Source organism: Leptinotarsa decemlineata, unplaced genomic scaffold, assembly GCF_025532065.1.
Source record: "Leptinotarsa decemlineata unplaced genomic scaffold, Ldec_3_MD MMD2_tig00026294_RagTag_RagTag, whole genome shotgun sequence".
NCBI lineage: Eukaryota > Metazoa > Arthropoda > Insecta > Coleoptera > Chrysomelidae > Leptinotarsa > Leptinotarsa decemlineata.
In genome coordinates, this window is record NW_027412674.1 from 11,716,088 (window position 1) to 11,741,378 (window position 25,291).

General features: G+C 33.3%; 1 protein-coding gene across 50 annotated transcripts in view; it reads right to left on the minus strand.

Annotated features, from left to right (window-relative positions):
• Nucleotides 1–25,291, minus strand: part of Dscam1 (Down syndrome cell adhesion molecule 1) — a 204,929-nt gene that overhangs the window by 121,760 nt on the left and 57,878 nt on the right. For 24 of the 50 annotated variants that reach the window (XM_074180382.1, XM_074180379.1, XM_074180389.1 and 21 more), the window contains exon 3: nt 20,635–20,802. The exons of 18 other annotated variants lie outside the window; for them this stretch is intronic. In XM_074180382.1, coding sequence (XP_074036483.1) covers nt 20,635–20,802 — 168 coding nt within the window. Of the gene's footprint in view, nt 1–17,265; nt 17,431–20,634; nt 20,803–20,835; nt 20,998–25,291 lie in introns of all 50 variants that reach the window. 8 more of the 50 variants (XM_074180410.1, XM_074180413.1, XM_074180404.1 and 5 more) reach the window with 2 other exon arrangements.

Sequence of the window (25,291 nt, forward strand, 5' to 3'; positions counted from 1 at the left end):
TGTCATTGACATCGCTTTATGTTTTGCGAAATAAACATTGAACACCTGGATGGCAAGAGATTTAAAGACCTCTGGCAAAATCTTTCCGGATTGGCTTACTCCAAGGCGTTTGTTTACTCTTGGAAGCTTAAAACGAAACAGTTGTTGGACTACAGTTGGGATAAACTACGATGTCTAACAGGCCTTCTTACAGGTCGCTGCCATTTGAGTCATCACATGCAGAGACTCGGACTGTCGGACAGTGGCTTCGTCAAGAACCTAAGTTTATTTGGTTGAGTTTGAATAGGCGTGAGCCACAATAAACCCTTGCGGATTGAGGTGGAGGGTGGAGGGTCGAATAGACCCACTCACTTTTAACCTAACCTAGAGCATAGGTAGGCAGGTTGTGTAAAATTCACTTTGACGGTGGTCTTCATTGAACTAATGAACCCATTTTCTTGTACGTGAGTTTAATAATACATTCCTGTCTGATAACATGAAATCAAATAGTTCCTCGTCCATTTTCGACTATAAAAGACAACTTTCCTCGTCGAGAGTTGACACAGTATCAGTCTGGACTGGTCTGGTCTAATAGGGTTGGTTCTGGTGGCCAGATCGACTCTCCTTCCAATGTGTGACCATCTTTAGTCACAGTTTGTTGTTATTTTTGTAATAGAGATATATCGCAACAGATAGGTGTCGTATGGGGTTTTGCAGCATTAGTCATTGCTACCTGCATAATGAATAATTCAACTATGCACTTTGCTGTCTAAATTCCGGGAAAGTTCCTTTAGTCATCGAGCATAGGCCTCTACCACATATGTTCTCTTATTTATCCGTATTATTCACCCACACACCATCTAACCAGGCAACTGTTATTCTCTGAATAGGATATATCTGGATATGATAATGTTAATAGAAACATTAGAAATTTGGAAGAGGTAAGCAATGAGAAACGCGACGAAAAAATATCATACCAGAAATAAAATCACAATATTGAAATATAAATTGAAGAACAACCTCAAACTGGTCTGGCCGATCTCGTGACCCATTCATAATGAATGACCGTTATTGTCCGCGTCAGAGCTTACAGAATAATTTATAAATAGAACGAAATAGAGCTGTTATCTCAACTTGTAGGGCATTAAGCGACGTGGCGAATAATTTCTAATCGTTAAATTGGTACCGAGATTTATCGAATACAATTGCTTTAATCTTGGGAAGTTCTGAACAAGACATGAATATAATATGACTGCTGTCGTAGCTTCCACGACGATTATCCTGCACGGACTTTTGTTTCGTGATTTGAATGAAAATTACATGATTTTACAAACTGATGAAGTTATTGACACGCTGCCATAACTTGTATTTTCCTGCATTTACTTTGAAATGTACTCACATTCAGGATATAATTAATATTTGCAATGAAATATTATTATACATTTTATGGCGTCTTCCTACGAGTTACAATTGAATCCCAAAATATTTTTATAGCCAGGATTTTTTTTATAATTTTATAACTGGATGGAATCCGGCAACTTCAGGGCGGAGCTCCATACATGAGAACAATACTCCAAAGCTCTGATCATCTGTGCTTAATAAAGCATCGAAAGTTGCTGAGGTGTGTACAGTTTTCTGGTTTGGAACAGTGTTCCAAACTTTTGAGAAGCAGCCTTTGCAATTCCAGCGACATGATTGTGCCAAGACATATTGGTGTCCAATTCAACTACCAACAAACTTATCGAAGCAGAAAGCGATATTGTCTGTCCCGACATTATTTTTGGAGAAAACCGATGCCTAGGTTTTCGTGGCATTTAGTTGAACCTGGTTACTTTCTTCACCCTTATTCGAAACACTTCTAGATCGTCATTAAGATATACAACTTCCTGCTGCCGGTGAAGATATGCAACCTCCTGCTGCCGGTGAAGATGTGCCTCCGTAGCCGATGTCCTGGAATCCAAATGAAATGACGAGACAAGTGTGCTGCAGCAGCAGCAGCAGAGCAATATATTGGATTCTTAGTTTTTTCCAATAAGTCGTTGATATGCAATAAAAAGAGGATTGGAGGCAACATGGATCCCTGGGGAACACCAGCGTTGATGGTAAAAGTATTCGAGATATATCCATCGACGGCCACTTGCAGGAAACGTTTTTTCAGGAAGTCGAAGAGCTATACAAAAAATGATCCCACAAGCCATAGCATCGAAGTTTGGCCAGCAAACCCTCATTCCACACGTGCATATCACTTTTTTTTCATTATTACTCAATCTATTCGCTGAACAGATCATGAAAAAGTTATAATCGATATTACACTTCTCAATATTAAAAAGATAAAAAATTGTATACTATATAGCCCCTATATTATGATGTTGAAATAATTTTTTAGTTTACAAATCGAGTGGTTCATGCAACTTTTGTAACACGTAACTTTTGAAAGATCAATAAATACCTAATAGAAAAAATTCAGGGAAAGTTTGCAATGTATGATTGTTTTTGAAATTTTGTTTAGTTAATGAACAATGAAATTAATAATGATTTTTTGTTAATTTGTAGGGGAATCTCAATTATGATTAAAAAAAAAACATTTCTTAACTAATTATTTAAACATATGAAATATAAAAAAACGATTATGAACAATTGAAAATTTTTGTTGAGAATATTTTTCATAAAACATCATAATATGAAGAATACTAATATAGTCAATCCGTTTATAAACAATTTCTAACCAAATGGCGCTAAACATTATTTGTTCAACTTACCGAATGCGTTTATTCAATACAAAAACGGGAATATGATAATAATTATAAAAAATATAACAATACGACGAATAATAATTTTTTTACTATAAACAAATTATAATAACCAAACTATCAACTTTTTTCAAACTTTTATTACGTGATATTATTATGTAAGATAAATGGAGCTCCATGAAAATGATTTAAACGTGGTATTTAATGAAGGCCACTTTTTTCAAACTTTTATTACGTAATCTTATTATGTAAACGTTTTTTGTGGTCTTCAATGAAGACGCAAGTCAAGTAAAATATTGTAAGTAAATTATTACCTAGCTTTTTCAATAATTCACTTCAAGATTATTTTCCAACGAGAATCAATTTTCAATAGTATTCAGAATACAACCTAATTTTAAAAATTTTTAATACTCGAAAAAAATTGTTTTGTGACGAACTCGCTTTAGATGCGGAGGCCTATTTTCGGCGTTATTAATTAAAATTATAAATATTTGACAGTTTCAAGAGGTGGGACTTTCTTGTAAACCTCCTACTCTTAAAGGATCTTTTTTTTAAATTTCTTAATGGGGAATGTTCCTCAATTTGGGTTATTACAGCAAATGCAAGTTTGAACAAAATGAATTTGAGTTTAATTCATGAGTTTTTCAAATTCACTTCGAAAAGTATTCAAATTGATGTTTCAATTGTTGGGTTTTAATTTTTAAAGGGATTTGTTTCTAATTCACATATTGGCAGCACCGCCTATATCAGGTTGAAATAATTTATACGTACCTAGATATTCTACATTAAGAAAGGAAAATTATCTTTATAAATCAACAATTAAGGCAAAATATAAATTGTAGTTCAATACCACCTTCACAAGCCACATAAACAACAGTTGTTTTGTTATTTATTTATATAGAGGAAGATAGGTTAGGTGTACAAAATGTCATATGTCACAGAATGTCTCGGAACTCGGAACATAAGTAAACAGAACAGCACGCCTCTGGAATATGTCATCTTTGTCTCATATAGGTAACATCAGATTCAATGTCCTTTATTAGCTATAACCGATGTTGCGAAATGGTGAAATAGAAACGAATCCCTTTAAATGTTGAATGCATTATTTCATTCCTCTTTTTTAAGTATTTAAATACTTTTTCAAAAAAAAAAGGTTGAAATGATAAGTTTAAAATGCGTTGTTTTAGAGCTCTTTTATGAAAACTACCTGATTTTCGTCAGGAGGAACATTCCCCATTCTTTATAGTTCTTGAAATATTTGCAAAAACCTACAAACCTTCTTTTACATTTTAATTTGTTTATAACTTTCGCAATTATTATGTGCTAAAAAACGATTTTAGCACATTTTTCTAGATATGATTCCGGAACTCACGTATTTTTCCAACTATAACTTCTATTTTTCACCATTTTCAACTCGTGAACTAGACTACCCGCCCTACACGCGGAATTCTCCAAACAAACAACATTGCGAATCGAATCATCTCTGCCAACTTGCCACCCAACATGGCGAACAATTCGATGTACTCCGTATTGTTAAATTGTTGATCAAATCATTCTGCCACCTCACCCCTCTCCGTACGTATGACGCTGAAGTGCCAACGAACCGGAAGAACACGATGGGGTGGGCCGGGGCGGATTGTTGGCCGCCCTAGATCGGAAACACCGCCGGTGAGGTTGGGAGCGGCACGTCATTTTGGGAAATAAAAGGAAACTCAACAGGTTGGGATTTGTTCAATTATTCAATGTGGTTGCATATTTCATGAAACCTTCCAAAATTTAAGGTTATTGTAGCCTCGAACACCAAGATTTAGACATTAAAATAATGATAGTTATTACGTTACGTGTGTATAAACGAAACTTTCGAAGAATTAACTTTGTTTTCAATAATTTATTCCCAATAGCTCGAATAGGAGGAGTTTCCTCGCATCCACCAATAAAATATAAATATTAATTATTACTCAAAATGTCATTTGTTTTGAAGGACACTTATTTTGTCTATTCCTTTAGGCAGTTTGATCTAGAAAAATCTTTAAAAAAATATGCAAAATATTATATTCTAAACTTGTTTAAAACATAGCGAAATTAGAACAAATTATTATATAAAAGGATTATTTTTCGGAGACGATAACAAATTTGCGTATCCTTATATAATTAAAAAAAGAACGTAATAAGGAACTTCAAAAAACGTTCATCTCAATTGGTTTTTGCAAAAACACCAACACACTTTTCTAAGAGAAAAATATTCCATTTATCAGTAACTTGTATTTATTTGCAAAAAAATTAATGATACTTTTAACCAAATATACTAGATGAGCTGACAAGTTCGTTGGCTAACACACAGATGGCGCAACTAGTACAAAATCCATATGATTTTCAGTTAACCCTAACATTCAGAAGACACATGTACAAATTTCACAGCTGTCGGACTTTCTGTTTGTGGGATAGAATATTTTGAGTGAAGCAAATTTTGTTAGTTTGAAGAAAACGTATGAAAAGATATAGTATTTCCAATACCAATCCGTGTTAGGAATCACACGTTAAAAGGTAAGACCTCGTTAATCCTTAGCTCGCACAAGTTTCGACTTCTGAGGGTTGTCGCTCGTAGGGGTGTGACAGCTGGTTAACGGAAAAACAGATTTTAAACAGATTTTTTTTTATTGGAACAGCATAGATAAGGAATTCCCGTCTTATTTACTTATTCTTACAATCATAGCAATTGATCACCACATGAAAAAGTTATCTGAACTGAATTTTTCCACCATGGGTGATTATGAAAAACTTCGAAATTTAAGAGTCGAAAACTATAAAATACAATGAAAACACAAATAATCACACCGAATTCTCGTCAAACATATATCTACAAAATAATAGAGGCCAACAAAATTGCTAGAAAAATCAAAATTCTTCTTCGCTATATTCGGATGAGGTGGAATCATCATCGGCTTGAATAACGATCGGATTTATGGAACTTTGCACATAATATTTGTTCTCTTCTTTTATAACGTGGGCTACACAGTTCTTCCACACATCACTATTACCTACTTCATTCACCACTCGCCTTATATTGTCAAGCACTACAGCATTCAAAGTCGGTGACTGATTACATTTCCGCAAGCTTTCTTTCACTGTGGCCCAAACCATTTCAATTGGATTGAACACACAATAGTATGGAGGCAAACGTAAGAGAATATGACCACGTGTTTCACACATCGAATCAATAATATACTCTTTTTTGATCTATTGTTGACAAGTTATTTTCCGGTAGTGGTTCCACTCGTTAATTACTGAAAAATCAATTACGATAATCATCATTTAACAAACAAAGTCCACATCGGACCAAAAAACTTTAGGTGTATAAACAGCTAACCCTTGTCTTCAGATTCAGTATCAATTTGCTTCTCCTGAAGATGCTAACCTTGTTAGCGAAACGCACTTCGAGTGCAAAAATATCAGTTTGGTGTTAGGGTAATAGATCTCTAGAAAAACTTTTCAAAAATCGGTTTGCAAAACCACTCACTACCTCACCTAACCCCACGAACACACGGCACTGATAAAGAAATATTGTGAAACGGACAAAAAATTAGTATTCAGCCAGTCCAGCTAGCCGACCTTTATTCCTCAACTACATTTGATGGCACGTTTACTAACTATCTCGGCGACTAAGGCCACAGGCAAGAAATTTTTATGACTGTACTCTTATTTTTATTGCCGTTCCAATTGGGAATGAATAGACTATAACCTGTCGAATATAATCCAACGCCCTTCGTGGTATTAGCCAGGGGAGTAATTGTTTTCTGATTTGTGTCAGTACATTAACCTACAGTGTAGGGAGTCTGCGTGTTCCAATAATTGAAAATCTATTGCGGCAGTTCTATGGCCAACAGCATTATGCAGGAATAACTTCAGTGAAGAATCCTGCACTGACACATGTCGGATATTAGCCAGGAGAGTGGTTGTTTTCTGATAGGTGTCAGTCCATTAGCCTACAGTGTAGGAGTTGAGACTGTCCTGAACGAATTGTTCTTTTGGATGATTCAATAAAATTGTTGATAGGCATCTGTGCAATTCAGAATACTTTAATGTCAGTTTGTTGCAGTTCTGCAATTTTCCATATTTTTTTTCCGGCAGATTCTTTGAGCTTGTAGGACGTTTCAAGATGACTCGATAGTTGATAAATTGCAAAATTTCGCTAATAAATTTGAGGATGGTTTAGCATTCATCTATAGTCTTTGATAAATGTTAACATGATAATAAATTGTTCTCGTGTCAAAGCTTTTTCACGAGTTTGTGGTCGGCAGGTTTTTATCCCCAACGTTTCATCTACAACTGCGCTAGATATTATCAAAAGTCGTCCTCGCAACTGTACTACCGTGCGCTATTGAGAAAAGATACGGAAAGTAGCAGAATTGCAACCTAATATTAGAGAGAAAATGGGCTTACGTGGTTTTTCTGTTAGCCAGCTAGTGCTCTATATGAACGACATCTTTCAAAAGTGAAAAATTGCTAAAGCCATGGATTAACGAGGTCTCACCTCTCAACGTGCGATTCCTAAATAGCTCGGTATCACACAAATAACCAACCAACAACTCTACCATATTTCAATTTTACATTCGGATGAAGGTTGCGGATTTTCGTCCCCGGAAGAGACAGGCTACTAATAAATAATACATGATTTTTTTGACATTGTAATAAATGAAGTTATTCAGAAGGTCAATAAAGAAAACAACAATTCATCTTAATTATAAAATCCGTTACGGATTCTCAGGACACTAATAATAGCTCACAATTCCTTTCAGATTGCGAAAGAATCAAATTGAAAAAAAAGTAAAATGGCACGTAGAAGAATTTTGTTGAGTATCAGATTTCCAAAAAAAAAATTAGGCTCCCTTAAAAATGCTTCGAAATACAATTTGATTATATTACTTACTCACTTGACATTGAACAATTTGCAGAGTGATTCAATTATTCAAATGCAATCATGTCATTTCCTTTCTATTAGCATAGGAACAAGTGCCATACATAAATAAGTTCGCATTGAGACGTACAGGTTGGGCTCAATACAAAGTTACCTATTTTATTTATTTCAAGTATAAGACTGTATTCATCTGATATTTTCGTGTGATTGTTCAATTTTACGCATGTTTTCCAATATTTCAAAAAGAACAATGTACTACGGCAAGTTATTGTCATCTATCTCCAAAAAACTTCAAATAACAAATAACTTGACAAGCTTTCGATTTTTGGGTTATCCAATGAATTGATTACCCTCTTCAAATCGTATTTTTACAACCGTAAGCAGTACGTCCATTTTAATATCCTCAAGTCTATCGAATATATAGCCACATCTGGTGTACCACAAGGATCAAATCTAGGATCCCTACTGTTCGGGAAAGGAATCAAAATTCTTTCTAGATGAACAATTTAGTTCTTGCCAACGCTTCGGACTTCATCATCAGGGCTCGAACATTAGTTCATCCATGTTGGAAAAAACGTTAAAAAACATGTAACATACAATATAGGTACGAAAACAAAGGAAAATAAAAAGTACCTACATGAAACTTATACAACCAGAGACACACTGAAAATATTCCTGTAAACTATTCAAAAAGTAGATTTCTTCATTGACATTACAAAAAAAATCCTCAACGTCATGTCATCTGAATTTTGCCCTACATAAACCGTCATCAAGCTAGAAGTAATTTAGTAATTCGGTTAATGAAATTTGCAGGGTAGCGATTCACAAGGAAATTACGAAATTAAGGTCATGTAATAAAATTCAGCCGACGGATCCCATGCCACAATTTGCTTATGCCATTATCGGACGATTCTGATTTTAATTTACATTACGTTTATGTTCCTCCGAAACAGAATAATAAATATACAATTTTTTAATATCAACTATCTAAAGTTTGTACTTGAGAAACATACTAACAATATGGTAATATTCCAGATGACATTAGAGTTATTACAGGAAAACTAGATTTTTTGGTTCAACTTTGGGTGTCTCAACATTCATTCCACATTGAAAAATATTTCTTGTTGATTTGTGAAGGTAGAATTTTGATTTGGTCTAATCTTATAAAACACCATTTTTTATACAGTGTGACAAACTGAGATTAAAGCCGATATCTGATTTTTGGTACAGGCGTAGACCTTCAATCACAAATAATTCGTAGAGTTGAGATTTTACATTTTTCTTTAGGCCGTTTACTGTCGATCGTTAATGATATTGACTAATTTTTTGTTATTAACTTTTTGTTTGTTAATTATAGTAGTATATTTCCATTTGCAATTTTTTCGTTTATTAATGTAACATATAACATAATGATTAAAAAAAAGTACGAATTTTGGCATTTTCTGAGAACATTTACTAAAGTAAATGTAATATAGTAAATATAATATAGTAAACATTTACATCAGAAAATTGAGATTTTAACGAACAAAAAGCACACTGAGTTGTTGAAAAAAGCTGATGTTTTGATGCGAGACTTTTCGGGTGCTTTTTTGATATTAGGTTAAAATAAGGTGAAAAATAAATATTTTAAATCAAATAAATTACAGTATATTTGGAACATAAAAAGGTCAGTTTTCACTAAATTTCGTAGAAAAATTTTTTTTTGAAAAAGAAAAATAAAAAACCAAATATTTGGTTATTTGAATTTTCCACATAAATTTTGAGGTTATGTAAAAAAATATAAAGACATAAGTTTTAGATCTTTTTATTACCTACAACTTTGCCATTTAACTTTTTTCCATAGGACTTGTAGTTTTGTCGGAAATCGAGATAAACCATGTTTCACCCTTAAAAACTCACCCCCTCCCAGTTTTCGAACTCAGATCACCCGTAATTCATTTTTCCTTTTCAAATGGGTTTCATTCTACTGTTATTTTTTTGGTTTCAAAAATTATCGACCTTGGTCTATAAACCCAGCCTACTCAATTTCGCAGTAGGCTGGGCAAATTCACGATATTGACCGTACATACTGAATTCCAACACAAAATTCGAAATTCGATTTTTTTTGCAATTTTCATATCCAAGTCCGATTATCAATTAATGTTTCCGAATAAGAATCTACAGAAATAATAAAATACTCAAAATCAATGAAATTAATGTACTGAAATAACTAAAATTGAAAATTATTATTTTCTCAAATGCAAGTGAATCGAACTCAATCTCCTTCACTAGCCTGTCTCCAACTTTGAGGAATTTTTCAGTTGAAGAATGTAAACTTTCACGGCCAGAGATAACTATGAAAGCTATTTTCCGGGTTTTCTGGCCGTGGTCTGCAGGTTTTTACGCCTGACGTTTCGTCCAATGTTGCGGTATACATTTTCAAAGGTGATGTAGCAACGGTCGCAATATCCAAGCTGGTACTATGGTTCTTATTCCTGCAGTATCCAACGCATTAACTATTTCCGTACTGTACCAAAAATCAAATATCTGCTTTCAAAAGTGACTAAAATACAGGGGCGTCTCAAGTGTGTCACACACTTTTTAATTTTTCGTAGAACGTTCTTTCCAAGACAAGCAGATATCAAACCGTATAAACTTTTTCTTGCATTTACCATGCAGTATTTCTAAACTAGACCTAAACTGTCTTTCAAAATGTTATTTTTCCCAGATTCCTCTATGCAGAATTTTAAAATGAAATTACTAATACTAACGTTTTTTTTTTATGATTAACTCGGCCTTTACTTGATGAAGATCCATAGTAATTTCACAAACTACACCAGAAATGATTTGTTCTTCACAAATTTTATTTTTAAAAATTTCACGACATGTTTGGCTATCACAAAAGTAGCTTCTTCGTAATGAATAAAATAATACATTGAAGTTATGAAGGGGTTATATTTTTAGGAGTGATTAATTTTTTGGAAAAGGAAATTTTTGGCTTTCTACTACTCCATATTGATACAAAAATTAAATCTATATAAAGATGTGTAGATCATGCAAAGAAGTGACTTTCAGACACAAACTGAAAGAATAATCCCTCTTCAAACAGCTATTTTCATATAAAATAAACATTGAATCACACGAAAAACACTTCTCTCTATTCCGTTTGTATTCCAAACATTCTAAATGGAATCGAATTAATATCATTCACAGGATTCCTACACAATATAATAAATGAAAGAAGTAAAATTTCACTTACATGGAACACTGTCATCCTCACTGGTAGACATGTTCCGGCGTAAGACACTTGCCTTAGGGCTCTTCCGTACCAATATGGATAACATTATAAGAAAAACACAATTCTTTCATAAAATTATGATTTTATGTCACGAAATGAGTTTGATCTACTCATGTCATCGATGACATCGTAATGAAATTAATTCGTTTATTTGATCAAATCCCAGGAGTAGCAGAACGCCAAAAACTTTCTTACACTAAAATATATACCAGCATGTTTACTAACATGTTTTTATTTTCCATTGATACGAAAAATTTGGAACCTCTGGCGCGAAATGAATCTATTTAAAACACTTTTCTGAATTCATGAACATACTCTTCATAAGTATCATATCATTATACAGGGCTATTTTTTAGTTTTTCCTCTATATCTCCAGAACCAAAAGAGCTATATTTGATTTCTTTACATCATTGAATAGGTCTCTAAAATACACAACTTTGCCACAATTTAACCGACACTCTATCTCTTATCGTTTACGAGATCCCCATGTACAGAAACGAATTTGAATAGCCCTGTATGAAGCAAGAATAAAACTCCTATAGGTCTTCTAGAATAGGAATAATTCTATTCAATTATTCGGCAAATAATATTTAATTTATCAATAACTAACAATAATTAAAACATGACACCAACTTTTTCTTAGTCCATTAGACCATTGCGTTGCCAACCAATACGAGTATGGTAAATTTCCAATCGTTTCAAACTTCTCAAGTCATGAAATCGAGTCAAAAAAACTCCACTTATAGCTACTGTAATAAATATTCATTACGTTAATGTCTAATTCATGGCTCGGCTGCTGTAAATCATACATTTGTGGTTAATCCCCATAAAAATGATTACAACTAGTAAAACCGTATTCACGATTATTTATAGATATACCATAATCATCGGTAGGCGGCAAGAACTTATTACTGGCGGTATCTTGCCAAGAGACGATTTCCACGTGGTCCGATACAAAAGAAGGGATCTGGCACTTGAAGACTGCTGTGTTACCTTTTATTACGAATACGTCGTACACCTGGGCTTCGTAGTACTGATTCACCACTGGAAGAACACCATTAAATAGATACAGAAAAAATAGTTGAATACAATTACAAAAGTTTCTCAGACGAGGGAATACTTTACATTAATTATACAATAATTATCAAATCAAAAGAGTTCATTTCACTAGTTCGGACTTCCATTGTATAACAAGATATAATGTGAAAGTGATTGACAATGTTTCATGATGAATTTCATTATTTCGGACTTCCATTGTCTAATGTAATATAAAATAATTTGAAATCCCTAAAAGAACCAATACAAATGAAAAATTGAAAATAATAGCTGAAAATAACAATTATATTAAGCAAAAAAAACCTGAAATTAAATTACAGTAAAATAAAATACAAATAAAAAGTTGAACAATTAAACAAAAAATAAAAAATTAAGAGATTCGAGTCATCGAAGACGATTGTGGATACTAAAAATCGAAACGTCGTGAAGTATTTTTTATTTTCATTTTTTTTTTATTTTTTTTTGTTTAATTGTTCTATTTTTACTTGTATTTCATTTCACTGTAACGTAATTTCAGGGTTTTTTCTGCTTAATAAAATTAATATTTCCAGCCATTGTTTTTAATTTTTCATTTGAATTTTTTTTAGGGATTTCGAATTATTTTATATCACATTAGACAATGAAAGTCCGAACTAATGAAATTCATGATATAATATGAATTGAAATCTCTGAAAGAACAAATAAAATTGGAAAATCAAAATGAATACCTAAAAAATAACAATTATATTGAGCAATGAAACATGAAATGAAATTACAATATAATAAAAATGAGCAAAAATGTTGATTGTTGATGTTGATTTTGTCAAAAGGGTGAACAAAATAAATATTAGGCATATTTAAACCTTCAAAAAATATTTATACATTATTTCGATATGAATATAGAATACCTGGAAATAATTAGCGCCTCCAAGATGGATGAGTAATAACTGATTTATTGTTCAAGAACTAGAAAAGATTACTCATTCATAGCCGCATATTTAGAAAAAAAATCGAGTGAGGAACATAAGAATATTAGCTAATCAAATCAAGATATGTTTCGGTATTCTTTTTTTAGTACCATTAAACATAATTTTTCATTTATCATTTAGTTAATTAAACTGAAAAAATACTCTTACAGTATATATTTTTCTCTTTCGAATTCTATTGAAAACGAAATTCAAAGTTCATAATATTGCTGTCAATTGGATACGAAACACATTCTTATACTTCACAACTCAATTGCCAACGTTCCGGCAACGCCAATCACATATCCAGAAAATAATAAAAAACAAACATCACTCTTTGTACATTTTCGGAAATTTTAGTGTTGTCGTTTACATAAAACATGAGATTTTTTACGAAGAATCTATGAATATGTATGAATATGAATTATTGTATGATCATTAGCAAAAAAAAAACGTTTTACGTAAGCGATGACATTACTCAGGAATACTTTTTGATATATCCCTGAAGGTGGTCTATTTTTTATTGCAGGCATGAAGATACAAGCGGCGCCGAAACCTTGGCAATTAAATTGCGAAGAATGTCGCCCATTCAATTTCTTTACCTTTCATCAATTACTAGATTTCTACTTTCTCATCTAACGATTGATTGACAAATATTCTTCGAAAATAATGTTTCAGTTCAGCTGATGATGATTGTTTCATCAAAGGTGGTGATTCAGAATTTGATTGACAATATCACTTTGTGTGAAATGGAATTTTTGATAGCCTTTTTAGTAATTCATTCATTTTAAATCCTGATCACAGATCACTTATTCTCGCCAGACTTCTACCGGTGTCACTTCTTACTCAGTAAACAGCTCGGAGTAGGGATGAGAACAAAGCTGGTCTTATGTCTCTTCTCTCACTCCCCCCTACACAGTTTTCGGTCATTATCATTGTTTATCCATCGAGCGTAGATATAGTTCGCGATGCCATCAAAGCTGTGAATTATCCAACACAGTTTTTGAACTCATTGGATTTGCCAGGCACCACGGCTGTGCAACTGCACACGATTAGTCATTAAAAACTCTGATAGAATTAATTTATATGACAAAACATGAATATGAATTATTGTATGATCATTAGCAAAAAAAAACGTTTTACGTAAGCGATGACATTACTCAGGAATACTTTTTGATATATCCCTGAAGGTGGTATATTTTTTATTGCAGGCATGAAGATACAAGCGGCGCCGAAACCTTGGCAATTAAATTGCGAAGAATGTCGCCCATTCAATTACCAGAAAATATTTTTCAATTCTATATATTTGGATGTGAATAAAATTGAATTTAGTTTTTTTGTCAGCCTTAAATTGTTATTAGGTTTAGCATTTTAAGTTTTACTACGATAATGATGTATCACCAGATCGAATGCGGGCGGAAGTGGAAGAACTGCACAGTGTATAGCAAGAAAAGGGATGTGTTCCACATCCACATACTACACTGAGAAAAAAATATCGAACTATTATTTTTTCATTTCCCGACTTTGTACACCTACCATTTTTCAATATGATACGCTTATTGACCGATATAATGAAAAAAAAAACCATCCTAGTTTATTAAACTGTCTGAAGGGGTGAGAATATAGTGGAAATATTTAAAAAACTCCTTACATGAAAAATAGACTTTGTACACCTACAATATTGTGACATGTTATTCCTAATGATCTATTCTACAGAAAAAACTTCACGTCATAGTTTTTCAGGCCGTCTGAAAGGGTGAAAATGTGGTGGAAACTTGAAAAAATCGTATCTTCGAAAATTGAATGTGTACACCTACAAGTTTGAGAAATATTATCCATGATGATCTATGATGAAAATTGAATTTGTACACTTACAAGATTGAAATACTCCTGATGATAGATCTAACAAAAAAACACCGTGTCAGAGTTTTTCAGTTCTGAGAAGGTGGAAACGAAGTGGAAACGAGTGGAAACGAAGTGACTGGAAACTTTTATACCATATTAGTTGTTTGATATAATGAATTGATGAATGTTAGTGTAATGTATGTAGGAGTAGATACTTCAGAAACAGTCTGACAACGCTGCAAAGTCAGTATGTTTTAGATGCTCTATATGTATACATTTCTAATTGAACTGTAGTAATAAATAGCCTAACAGAAACATATCAGCCTCTTGATTTTCATAACACATAAAACCAAAGCAAAAGAGATCATTAGAGTTAGTAAAAGCATGTTTTTGAAAATATTTCACACTATTTATTAATTATTAATTAATATACGTATTCATTAATCGTATTAATATCAATACATTAAGTAAGTGGAAATTAGACAAAGTATTTTGTTCCTACATCTAATTGAAGATGAATTTCCACAAAATAAATAAGTCATCAATATCACACATAAATAATTAGTTATCTGGTAGGTTTACAAACTCAATTTTTGAATCTATGATTTCTTCAAGTTTCCACCCCATTTTCACCCTCTCAGACGGGTTGGAAAACTATGACGTGAACTTTTTTCTGTCGAATAGATCGTCATGGATAACATATCTCAAACTTATAGGTGTACACATTCAATTTTCGAAGATACGGTTTTTTCAAGTTTCCACCACATTTTCATTCCTCAGACGGCCTGGAAAACTATTACGTGAAGTTGTTTTCGTCAAATAGATCATCAGGAATAAAATATCTCAATTTTGTAGGTGTACAAAGTCGATTTTTCATTTTACGAAATTTTGTAATATTTTCACCCCATTTTCACCCCCTCAGACGACCTGAAAAACTATTACGTAAAGTTTTTTCTGTCAAATACATCAGCAGGAAATAACATGTCCCTATTTTCATCCTATTTTCACCTACTGAGTAAGTTTAATAAACTAGGACGATTCTTTTTTTTTACTAAATCCGTCAATAAGCGTATCGTATTGAAAAATGGTAGGTGTACAGAGTCAGTAAATGAAAAAATAATAATTCGATATTTTATTCTCATTTGATAAATCAAAGAAGCCGCTACTTTATAGTAGAAGCGACAACGCCGCTTCGTCTGAAATATTTTAAGCGTGTAGGTCATATTGATTTATGCATACTGTGAAATTTTCAGGTTGATCCGTTAAATAGTTTGTCAGAAACGGCTAATTAACGCTCATCATGAAAAGCCCTGTATACAATGTGATCCACTTGAAAGCGGAACACCTCCCTAAAATTTGCATCTTTTCTCCCATTTCGAAGAACTTCATTTTGAATTATAGAGTTCAAAAAACTGTACTTTGGGACCAAATATCGTTTTCTTTCTACAAAAACCAACGCCTGTTGCAAATATTTTTATAGGTTAAAATACAAGAAATCGTATTAGATATTTTTTCAGAATTTTTTTTAAATTACCATTGGACTGGGAACCCTCTCAAATAGTGCTATTCCAAATTTTATAAAAAATATTCAATATTGATGATTCTGTGGTCAGAATTTCGGTAACCACATGATTTTAATTTATTTTCTCTTAATTGTTGCAATAAACTTGAAAGCGATAACATTTTTGGATAGAGAATGAAAAGACCTTTCAAACGATATACCACAAGCCTATACTACCCATTTAAAAAATGGGGAGTTGCACCTGTCATTTGACGGATGTTGAAGGTAGGGGTGGCATTTTTATGTTGAAGAATGTCAAATTATAATTTACATTTGACGTGTTTCGGATTTTTTTTTAAATATGTACAGTAACAGAAATACCGAGAACTGGTTTTATATCATTTATTTTACTTACATGGTTCCTTGATACTTTAAAATACGATACAAGTTTGAGTATTTCAATTTGAGTTATTTATTCGAACACATTTTTGTTCAATAAATTTGACAATAGAGTATTTGAAAACGGACATATTACACAAGGAAAGCATAACGAAAAATCACTATTAATTACCTAACAGCAAATCTGAAATAGCATCTAGGGGTGGGTTAATCGGGAAGGTTTACTCGGGAAAACTGTATTATCTTATAGAATTAATGAGTATTTCGATGCCCCATTAATCAGTCATTATTAAATTTGAGAAAAATCAACTCGAGAATATCTCTTTCTGAAATTCAATTACCAAAGTTTACACCGTCGTTGTACTTATACGTAGTTCCATCATCGGCCAGCCACGATTCAATTTGAACAAAATCGGTAACAAAACTAGGGACCAAACACTTTAAAATGCCCGTATTTCCTTTCAGCACGAATTCATCGATGACACGGCTCTGGTAGAATTGTTGGACAACTGCGGAAAAAAAGTGGACTGAAAATAGCTGATAGGAAATAAAGAGGATCTAAGGGGTGATGGTATATGCTACAAAGAGATTCTGTGTACCATAATCGTCGGTTCCGGGGAGATATACGTTTCCTTGAGAATCTCTCCAGTTTTCCACGGTAACAAAATCAGAAACGAACGACGGAACTTCGCACTTCATGACAGCAGAGTTTCCACGAATGACGTATTCGTTGTCCGCTTCGATTTCGTATGTTTGTGCAACAACTGCCAAATAAATAAAAGGTCAAATACATTCATGCAGAAATCACGAAATGCCAAGGTTATTAAAAAGACATCAAATTCATTTTAATTATGAACACTCGGCCAACGATACTACGTATATAACAATCATCTGATATCATTGAAAATTGTTTTACTTTTTGTGAAGTTAATATTTGATTTTTTCCCAGTCAAATTAGCTCTAAGAGCCAGCAGCGCAAAATTTTAAGGGTTGATTTTTGCTTATTGAGTAACTCGTTTATTTTCAATTGTACACGAAAAATGGTTATGACAAAACTTGTTTAAAATTGAATTTCCACAATTCTGGTCCATATCAATTTTTTCTAGGATCGATATTTTTCGATTTATACCCGAGAAAAGAAGGGGGTAAAATCTTATCATTGTATTATCACATTTATTTTCAATTTTATAAAAAAATTATTATAGACAAAGTTTTGAAGAATTGAATTTTCTACAATTTTGGTTCGCATCAATTTTTTCGGTGAATGGATATTTTTCGATTTATATTCGAAAAGAGGAGGAGTTGTTCAATAAAAAAAACGCTCTCTCTATTCGGGTATAAATAAAAAAATATTGATCCTAGAAAAAATTTACAAAAATCAAATAAATAATTTCAAACAACTTTTGTAATGCCTAACTATTTTTCGTGTAAAATTAAAAATAAACGGGTTATTCAATAACAATAACAAAAATTAACATGTCCGATGTTGCAACGGGTATGATACAGTGACCCCCCCCCTAAAAGTTCCGATAGAAAATTGCCAGCAAAAGTTTTGGCGTTGCTTGCTGAGAAATTATTGTTTGATTTCTTGAAAATAGAAAACTAAACAAGAAATGTGCAAATAGTTAATTTCAATACGAGTCTCTGTATCAGATAGTAAGCAGGTTAAATTCAGGAGATTTAGAGTACTATTTCATGATACAAAATAAAATGAACTATAGCTTTCAATTCCGGAGATATATAGAAAAAATGGAAAATTTAGAAATTTCATTTTTATCTGTATCTTTTAATTTGACAGAAATATTGGAATATATATATATATATATATATATATATATATATATATATATATATATATATATATATATATATATATATATATATACTTTGCCTCGAGAACTTTCTCAGAATATGTTCGCAGATTTTTTACACAGGATGTCATTTGACTTGGACCACACTCAAGTTAGGAATTTTAATGACGGACCTATATTTTTGTAGAAAACGATGGCAAAATCGCATGAATTGGGCTTTGAATTGCTTTTCCATCCACCGTATTCTCCAGACTTGGCCCCCAGCGAGAATGCTCGCTGGAAAAAATAGCGCTGATGAAAAGGTAGTCGTCGAAACCTATTTTGAGGTTAAAGACAAATCGTACTAAAAAAATGGTATCGAAAAACTGTATAATAATAATAATAATGTTTATTCATAAATAGCGAAAAAAATACAGACCTTCTATTGTTACAAAATCAAATGATCGCTATAATCGTTGTGAAGTCAGATTTTATAAAAAAACCATATGGAATCATTGAAAATCCTGTGGCAAAATATAAACATATTTCCAATGTTTCTACAAAAACAAGATTTCAGTTTTTGTGTATACCTCCAGAGTTCAAAGAGTTAAAAAACGACTTTTTGGTATCATTCACCAGTACTCTCTAAGAGACAATTTAACCGGCATTTAACCTTTTCTTTGCCTTTCATCAATTACTAGATTTCTACTTTCTCATCTAACGATTGATTGACAAATATTCTTCGAAAATAATGTTTTAGTTCAGCTGATAATGATTGTTTCATCAAAGGTGGTGATTCAGAATTTGATTGACAATGTCACTTTGTGTGAAATGGAATTTTTGATAGCCTTTTTAGTAATTCATTCATTTTAAATCCTGATCACAGATCAATTATTCTCGCCAGACTTTTACCGGTGTCACTTCTTACTCAGTAAACAGCGCGGAGTAGGGATGAGAACAAAGCTGGTCTTATGTCTCTTCTCTCACTCCCTACACAGTTTTCGGTCATTATCATTGTTTACCCATCGAGCGTAGATATAGTTCGCGATGCCATCAAGGCTGTGAATTATCCAACACAGTTTTTGGACTCATTGGATTTGCCAGGCACCACGGCTGTGCAACTGCACACGATTAGTCATTAAAAAATTCTGATAGAATTAATTTATATGACAAAACAATGTTTGTCTTTCAACTTAAAATGCTGTTCAAATGGTACAATCGATGGCGACGTCTCATTCCTGATGGTGACTTATAGACAGTATAACGAATATAATAAAACGGAAATACATCTGTTAAAAGGGTAGGACACGAGAAATAGAAGCGAAATAGAGTTGAATTGAATAATAAATAGTTCATGAAATACTTTTTACAAGAGCTTAATCTATTTACAAGTAATCGATATTCTACTGAACAGAATCAATCAAACAGAAAATCAAATTTAACAAGATTGTGCACGTGAACGTGTTTGATGGAGATAAGTTGGAGAAACCCTCCAAGTTTCACCTTCCAGATTATAGGGATTAAATGCGATAGCGGTTGAGTTCGGTAACACGAAATTAAATACAGTGCGGCATATGATAATGCTAAAACACTATTGTACATGCGACTAACCAATTTGAAACATGTGATCAACAAAAGTATGTTGTTGAAAATATAAATTCTTTCATGGATTTTATCCAGATTCCAGAAACCAACAAAAACACAAAATAATTCTGTTGTTGATTTTGTGGCGCCTTAGTATGTCCGAGTTAATAGACTTTTGTATTTCGATTCGTACAGCATCGTTACCACTAGCCTCTTTTGAAGCAAACCAGTTATCCCCAATTTTGACTGGACACTGTTTGCTCTCCAAGAGCCAGATTGTTAGTTACCAGTGAAAGATAATGATTTATAATTTAATTTGTTCAACTTCTTTGGTTCATGTTTATTCTGGAAACTCCAACTATGATCGAAATGTTGCAATATTTCTGGAATTCGGGTCAGGAAGGAGAAAATATCACACCTGCAATAATTTCAGTGATCAATATTATCTTAGATGATCAACAGGGTTAAACAAGTATTGGTTCGTCAAGCAACAATAATCAGTTTTTCTCTTCTCTCTCTTTCATACTGAAGAATGTTGATCATCTAAGACAATTATAAAATAGTAAAGGTTGCAGTAGGTAACTTCTGAAGTACCGTAATCGCTGTTATCGTTGTACTTATGAACTTGGCCTTCGCTCGAAATCCACGAATCGATTTGGACGAAATCGGCTACGAAACTAGGTATCTTGCATTTCATGACGGCCGAATTTCCGCGGATGACGTATTCATTTTCGGCCTCGGTCACATAGTACTGCGACACAACTAGAAAGAACAAATAACCCACTTTAAAATTACCATAATTGTCGGACACTTTCAATACGTTGCCATCATCATCTATCCAAGATTCGACATGTACAAAATCGGCAACGAAAGAGGGAATGCTGCATTTTAGCACCGCCGTATTGCCGCGGATTACATACTCCGTTAGAATTTCGGCTTTGTAAAACTGATTAACAACTGCAAAACAAAACACAACGTTCCAAACAAGTTGATGCATGAGGCGTTTTCAAAAACACATTCAATTTTACGTCACAGATTTGTTTACATATCGAAAATGAAATGTATAAATCCAATATTCATAAAATAGAAAATGAACACGATAAAGAAACGTATCCATATTATCCAATCCCACGCAACGTAAAATCGTAAATGTTCGGCTCGTTATGACACGTAACGTAACACCATACATGTTCGGCTTGTTATGATACGTAACGTAACATCGTACATTTTCAGCTCGTTTTGACCGTTAGGAACAAGTTGATACATGAAGCGTTTTCAAAAACACATTCAATTTTACGATACAGATTTGTTTACATATCGAAAATGAAATGTATAAATCCAATATTCATAAAATAGAAAATGAACACGATAAAGAAACGTATCCATATTATCCAATCCCACGCAACGTAACACCGTAAATGTTCGATTTGTTATGACACGTAACGTAACGCCATACATGTTCGGCTCGCTATGATACGTAACGTAACATCACACATGTTCGGCTCGTTATGATACGTAACGTAACATCGTAAATTTTCAGCTCGTTTTGACCGTTCGAAACAGGTTGATACATGAAGCGTTTTCAAAAACATTCAATTTTACGATACAGATTTGTTTACATATCGAAAATGAAATGTATAAATCCAATATTCATAAAATAGAAAATGAAGACGATAAAGAAACGTATCCATATTTTCCAATCCCACGCAACGTAACACCGTAAATATTCGGCTCGTTATGACACGTAACGTAACACCATACATGTTCGGCTCGTTATGATACGTAACGTAACATCATACATGTTCGGCTCGTTATGATACGTAACGTAACATCGTACATTTTCAGCTCGTTTGACCGTTCGAAACAGGTTGATACATGAAGCGTTTTCAAAAACATTCAATTTTACGATACAGATTTGTTTACATATCGAAAATGAAATGTATAAATTCAATATTCATAAAATAGAAAATAAACACGATAAAGAAACGTATCCATATTATCCAATCCCACGCAACGTAACACCATACATGTTCGGATCGTTATGATACGTAACGTAACACCGTACATGTTCAGCTCGTTTTGACAAGTAACGTAAAACCGTATATGTTCGGCTTGTTATGACCGTTACGTAACACAGAACATGTTCGGCTTGTTATGACACGTAACATAATACCGAACGTGTTCAGCTCGTTATGAGACGTAACGTAAAACCATATATGTTTGGCTCGTTATAACACGTAACACAATACATGTTCTGCTCGTCTTGAGATGCGAAAGTTCGCTTCCGTTAGCGTTTGGAGTTTTGGTCGTATCAGTTATTCCGTAACATAACAACCTACTGATGTAATTCGACGTCTACAATTGCATTTCTATGAGTCAATTACCCGTAACGTTACACCGTCCTTATGCGGATCGTTACGAGATGACACAGCTCCCTTCCGAAAGCATTTTGATTTGTGATCTAATCAATTATTTGAACCGAGCGAGCTATGAAACAACAGCGCCTTCGACAGGAAAAGAATCCAGTAATGCGACGGCTAAAAATCAAATAATGGTGGTAAGAAAAGTACTGTTACGTGTGAAAGTGGTACGGGTACAAATGCAACAGGTCTCCACTAGTTGTAACGTAACGTTTTCATGGTTACGTTTTCATTTGGTACAAATGGATACGCGCCCTACGGGTGTACGTGTAAAAGTGGCAAGGATATAATGTAACAGTAATATGTTTGCCGTAGCCGCAATGTATTCGCGGTTACGTTACCATTTGTTACAAATGGATACGCGCCTTACGGGTACGAGTGTAGTGTTACGGATAAAATGCAACAGTAATTTGTATCCCGTAGCCGTAACGTTTGGCGGTTACATTACCATTTGTTACAAATGGATACGCGCCTTACGAGTAAGAGTGTAGTGATATGGATAAAAAGCAACAGTAATTTGTATCCCGCAACCGTAACGTTTGGCGGTTACGTTACCATTTGTTACAAATGGATACGCGCCTTACGGGTACGAGGGTAGTGATACGAATAAAATGCAACAGTAACTTGTATCTCGTAGCCGTAACGTTTAGCGGTTGCGTTACAATTTGTTACAAATGGATACGCGCCTTATGGATACAAGTGTAAAAGTGGTACGGATGAAATACAACAGTAATCCGTACACCGTAGCCGTAATTTGTTCGCGGTTACGTTGCCGTTTGTTATAAATGGTTACGCGCCTTACGGGTACCAGTGTAGTGATACGGATAAAATGAAATAGTAATTTTATTCCGTAGCCGTAACGTTTGGCGGTTACTTACGTTACTATTTGCTACAAATGAATACGCGCCTTATGGGTACGTGTGTAAAATTGGTACGAGTGAAATGTAACAGTAATCCGTATCCCAAAGTCGTGAAGTTTTCGCGGTTACGTAACGTTACGTAACCGCGAAAACTCTTTGCCTTAGAGAATCACACATTAAAGAACAACTGACAACTTTCAATCTTATTTCAATCATGAATAACTTATACCCAACACAATTCAACTTTTTATCGATAAATTATGGATTTACCAAGTGCAACTCAGTCATTGATCTGATTGATTTAATCGGTGTTGGATAAAAAATACTTTAAGAAAAACTCAAGATCTTTTTCACGGTAACAAGCAAAAACAACCAAAACACTAAAATATAAAAAAGGCCAGACTCGTTTCACTATAGCGAAATAAACTTCCATAATTTTCCTACTGCACTTCAAATATTCAACAACGTCGATCGTTGATAGGTAATTATTGTCATTGAATTCGATGCCGGCAGACAAAACAAATCGATGAAATTTATGGGCTTCATTAACGCTGTAGTTGAAGAAACTATATGAATCTCGTTACACAGTTCACTACAACAAGCAGTGTCCATTGGCCCGCCGAACAATAAGCAGTGGCGTAGCTATCGGTGAGCTAGCTACATTAAGTAAACTGTTAATAATTATTATAATAAATAAAACATGTTCATGGAGCTTCGAACCTGAAAAACAAATTTATGTCAACATGGATAGATAGACCTTGTGTTACTTTTCTCTGTCAAAACTTACACATCTTCTAACTTCTAAAATCGAAGCAGACATTTTCATCATCAGTTTTAGAGGTACTTATTCGAAGCATACTGAAATATAATCTTTAATAGAACTGTTTATGTGACCCTTATTAAGTAGTGAGTTCATAAATGATTTTCGTTATCTGACACTCAGATCATGTCTAAGTGCATCAAATTCAGAACAAAACAAATTTAGGCGAAAAACTATTTTAGAATTATTATGTTACAAATCGGGCGAGTGAAAAAGTACGACCCTGTCCATGAATGGAAGAATTGATCACATGTTTATGTGTCATGTTTGTAAAGTACCTACAAGTTTAAATATAAAAGCATGTTCTAACAATCAATGGATAGTAGTTGGTTATAAACATTTGGGCTCATTAATGAAACTGAGTTCCAGAATATTTTTCTTGTAACCGCTGGAATACAAAAAACGTTACGTGAGAGTTTGATACAAAAATAATTTATGAGTAGGCAACCATCCTAACGAGTTCAACATATCCCTCCCTTATTGGTGTGAGTTTGGGGACAAGATAAAATTAATTTCATTGCACGATTGTGCAAATTTTGAAGTCTATAACTCTCATTTTGGTTTAGCAAATATAAAATTGTAGAGCAATAAATAAAATAAGGTGATAGGGTAGTGTTATAAATTATAGTTTTTGGGCATTTTGTTGAATAACTTGACTATCTGTGAAGGGTGTCAATTTTCGTTGAAATTTCTTTGATAATATAATTTGTACGATTTTTGAAATTCAATGTTTGGTCTAAGATAACATCTAGTTACTTGAATCTGTCAAGTACATCAATTGTCTCACTAGTAATTTTTATCTGATGCTGGCCTTTCATAAACTTTTTATACTACCTTTCATATTCCATTAACATAAATTGAGTTTTTTTTTTTTTTAAATTTTCCGTGAATTTTTACAACACTATCTATGTAGGTATTATTTTCAATGCCTCATTGATAACCTCGACAACATATAAGGATTAGTATCAGCTTTATGCAATATGAATGTATAATTTTAATATGTATTTACTTCATTATATATTTTCATTTATATATTACACAGCCCACCAAAAAAAATGTTTGTCTTGCTGCCGAAAAAAAATCAACTGATTTTGGTTAATTCATCTGTGCTGATTCCAAAAATACAAACCTTTTCTTTGTAGCAGCTCTAG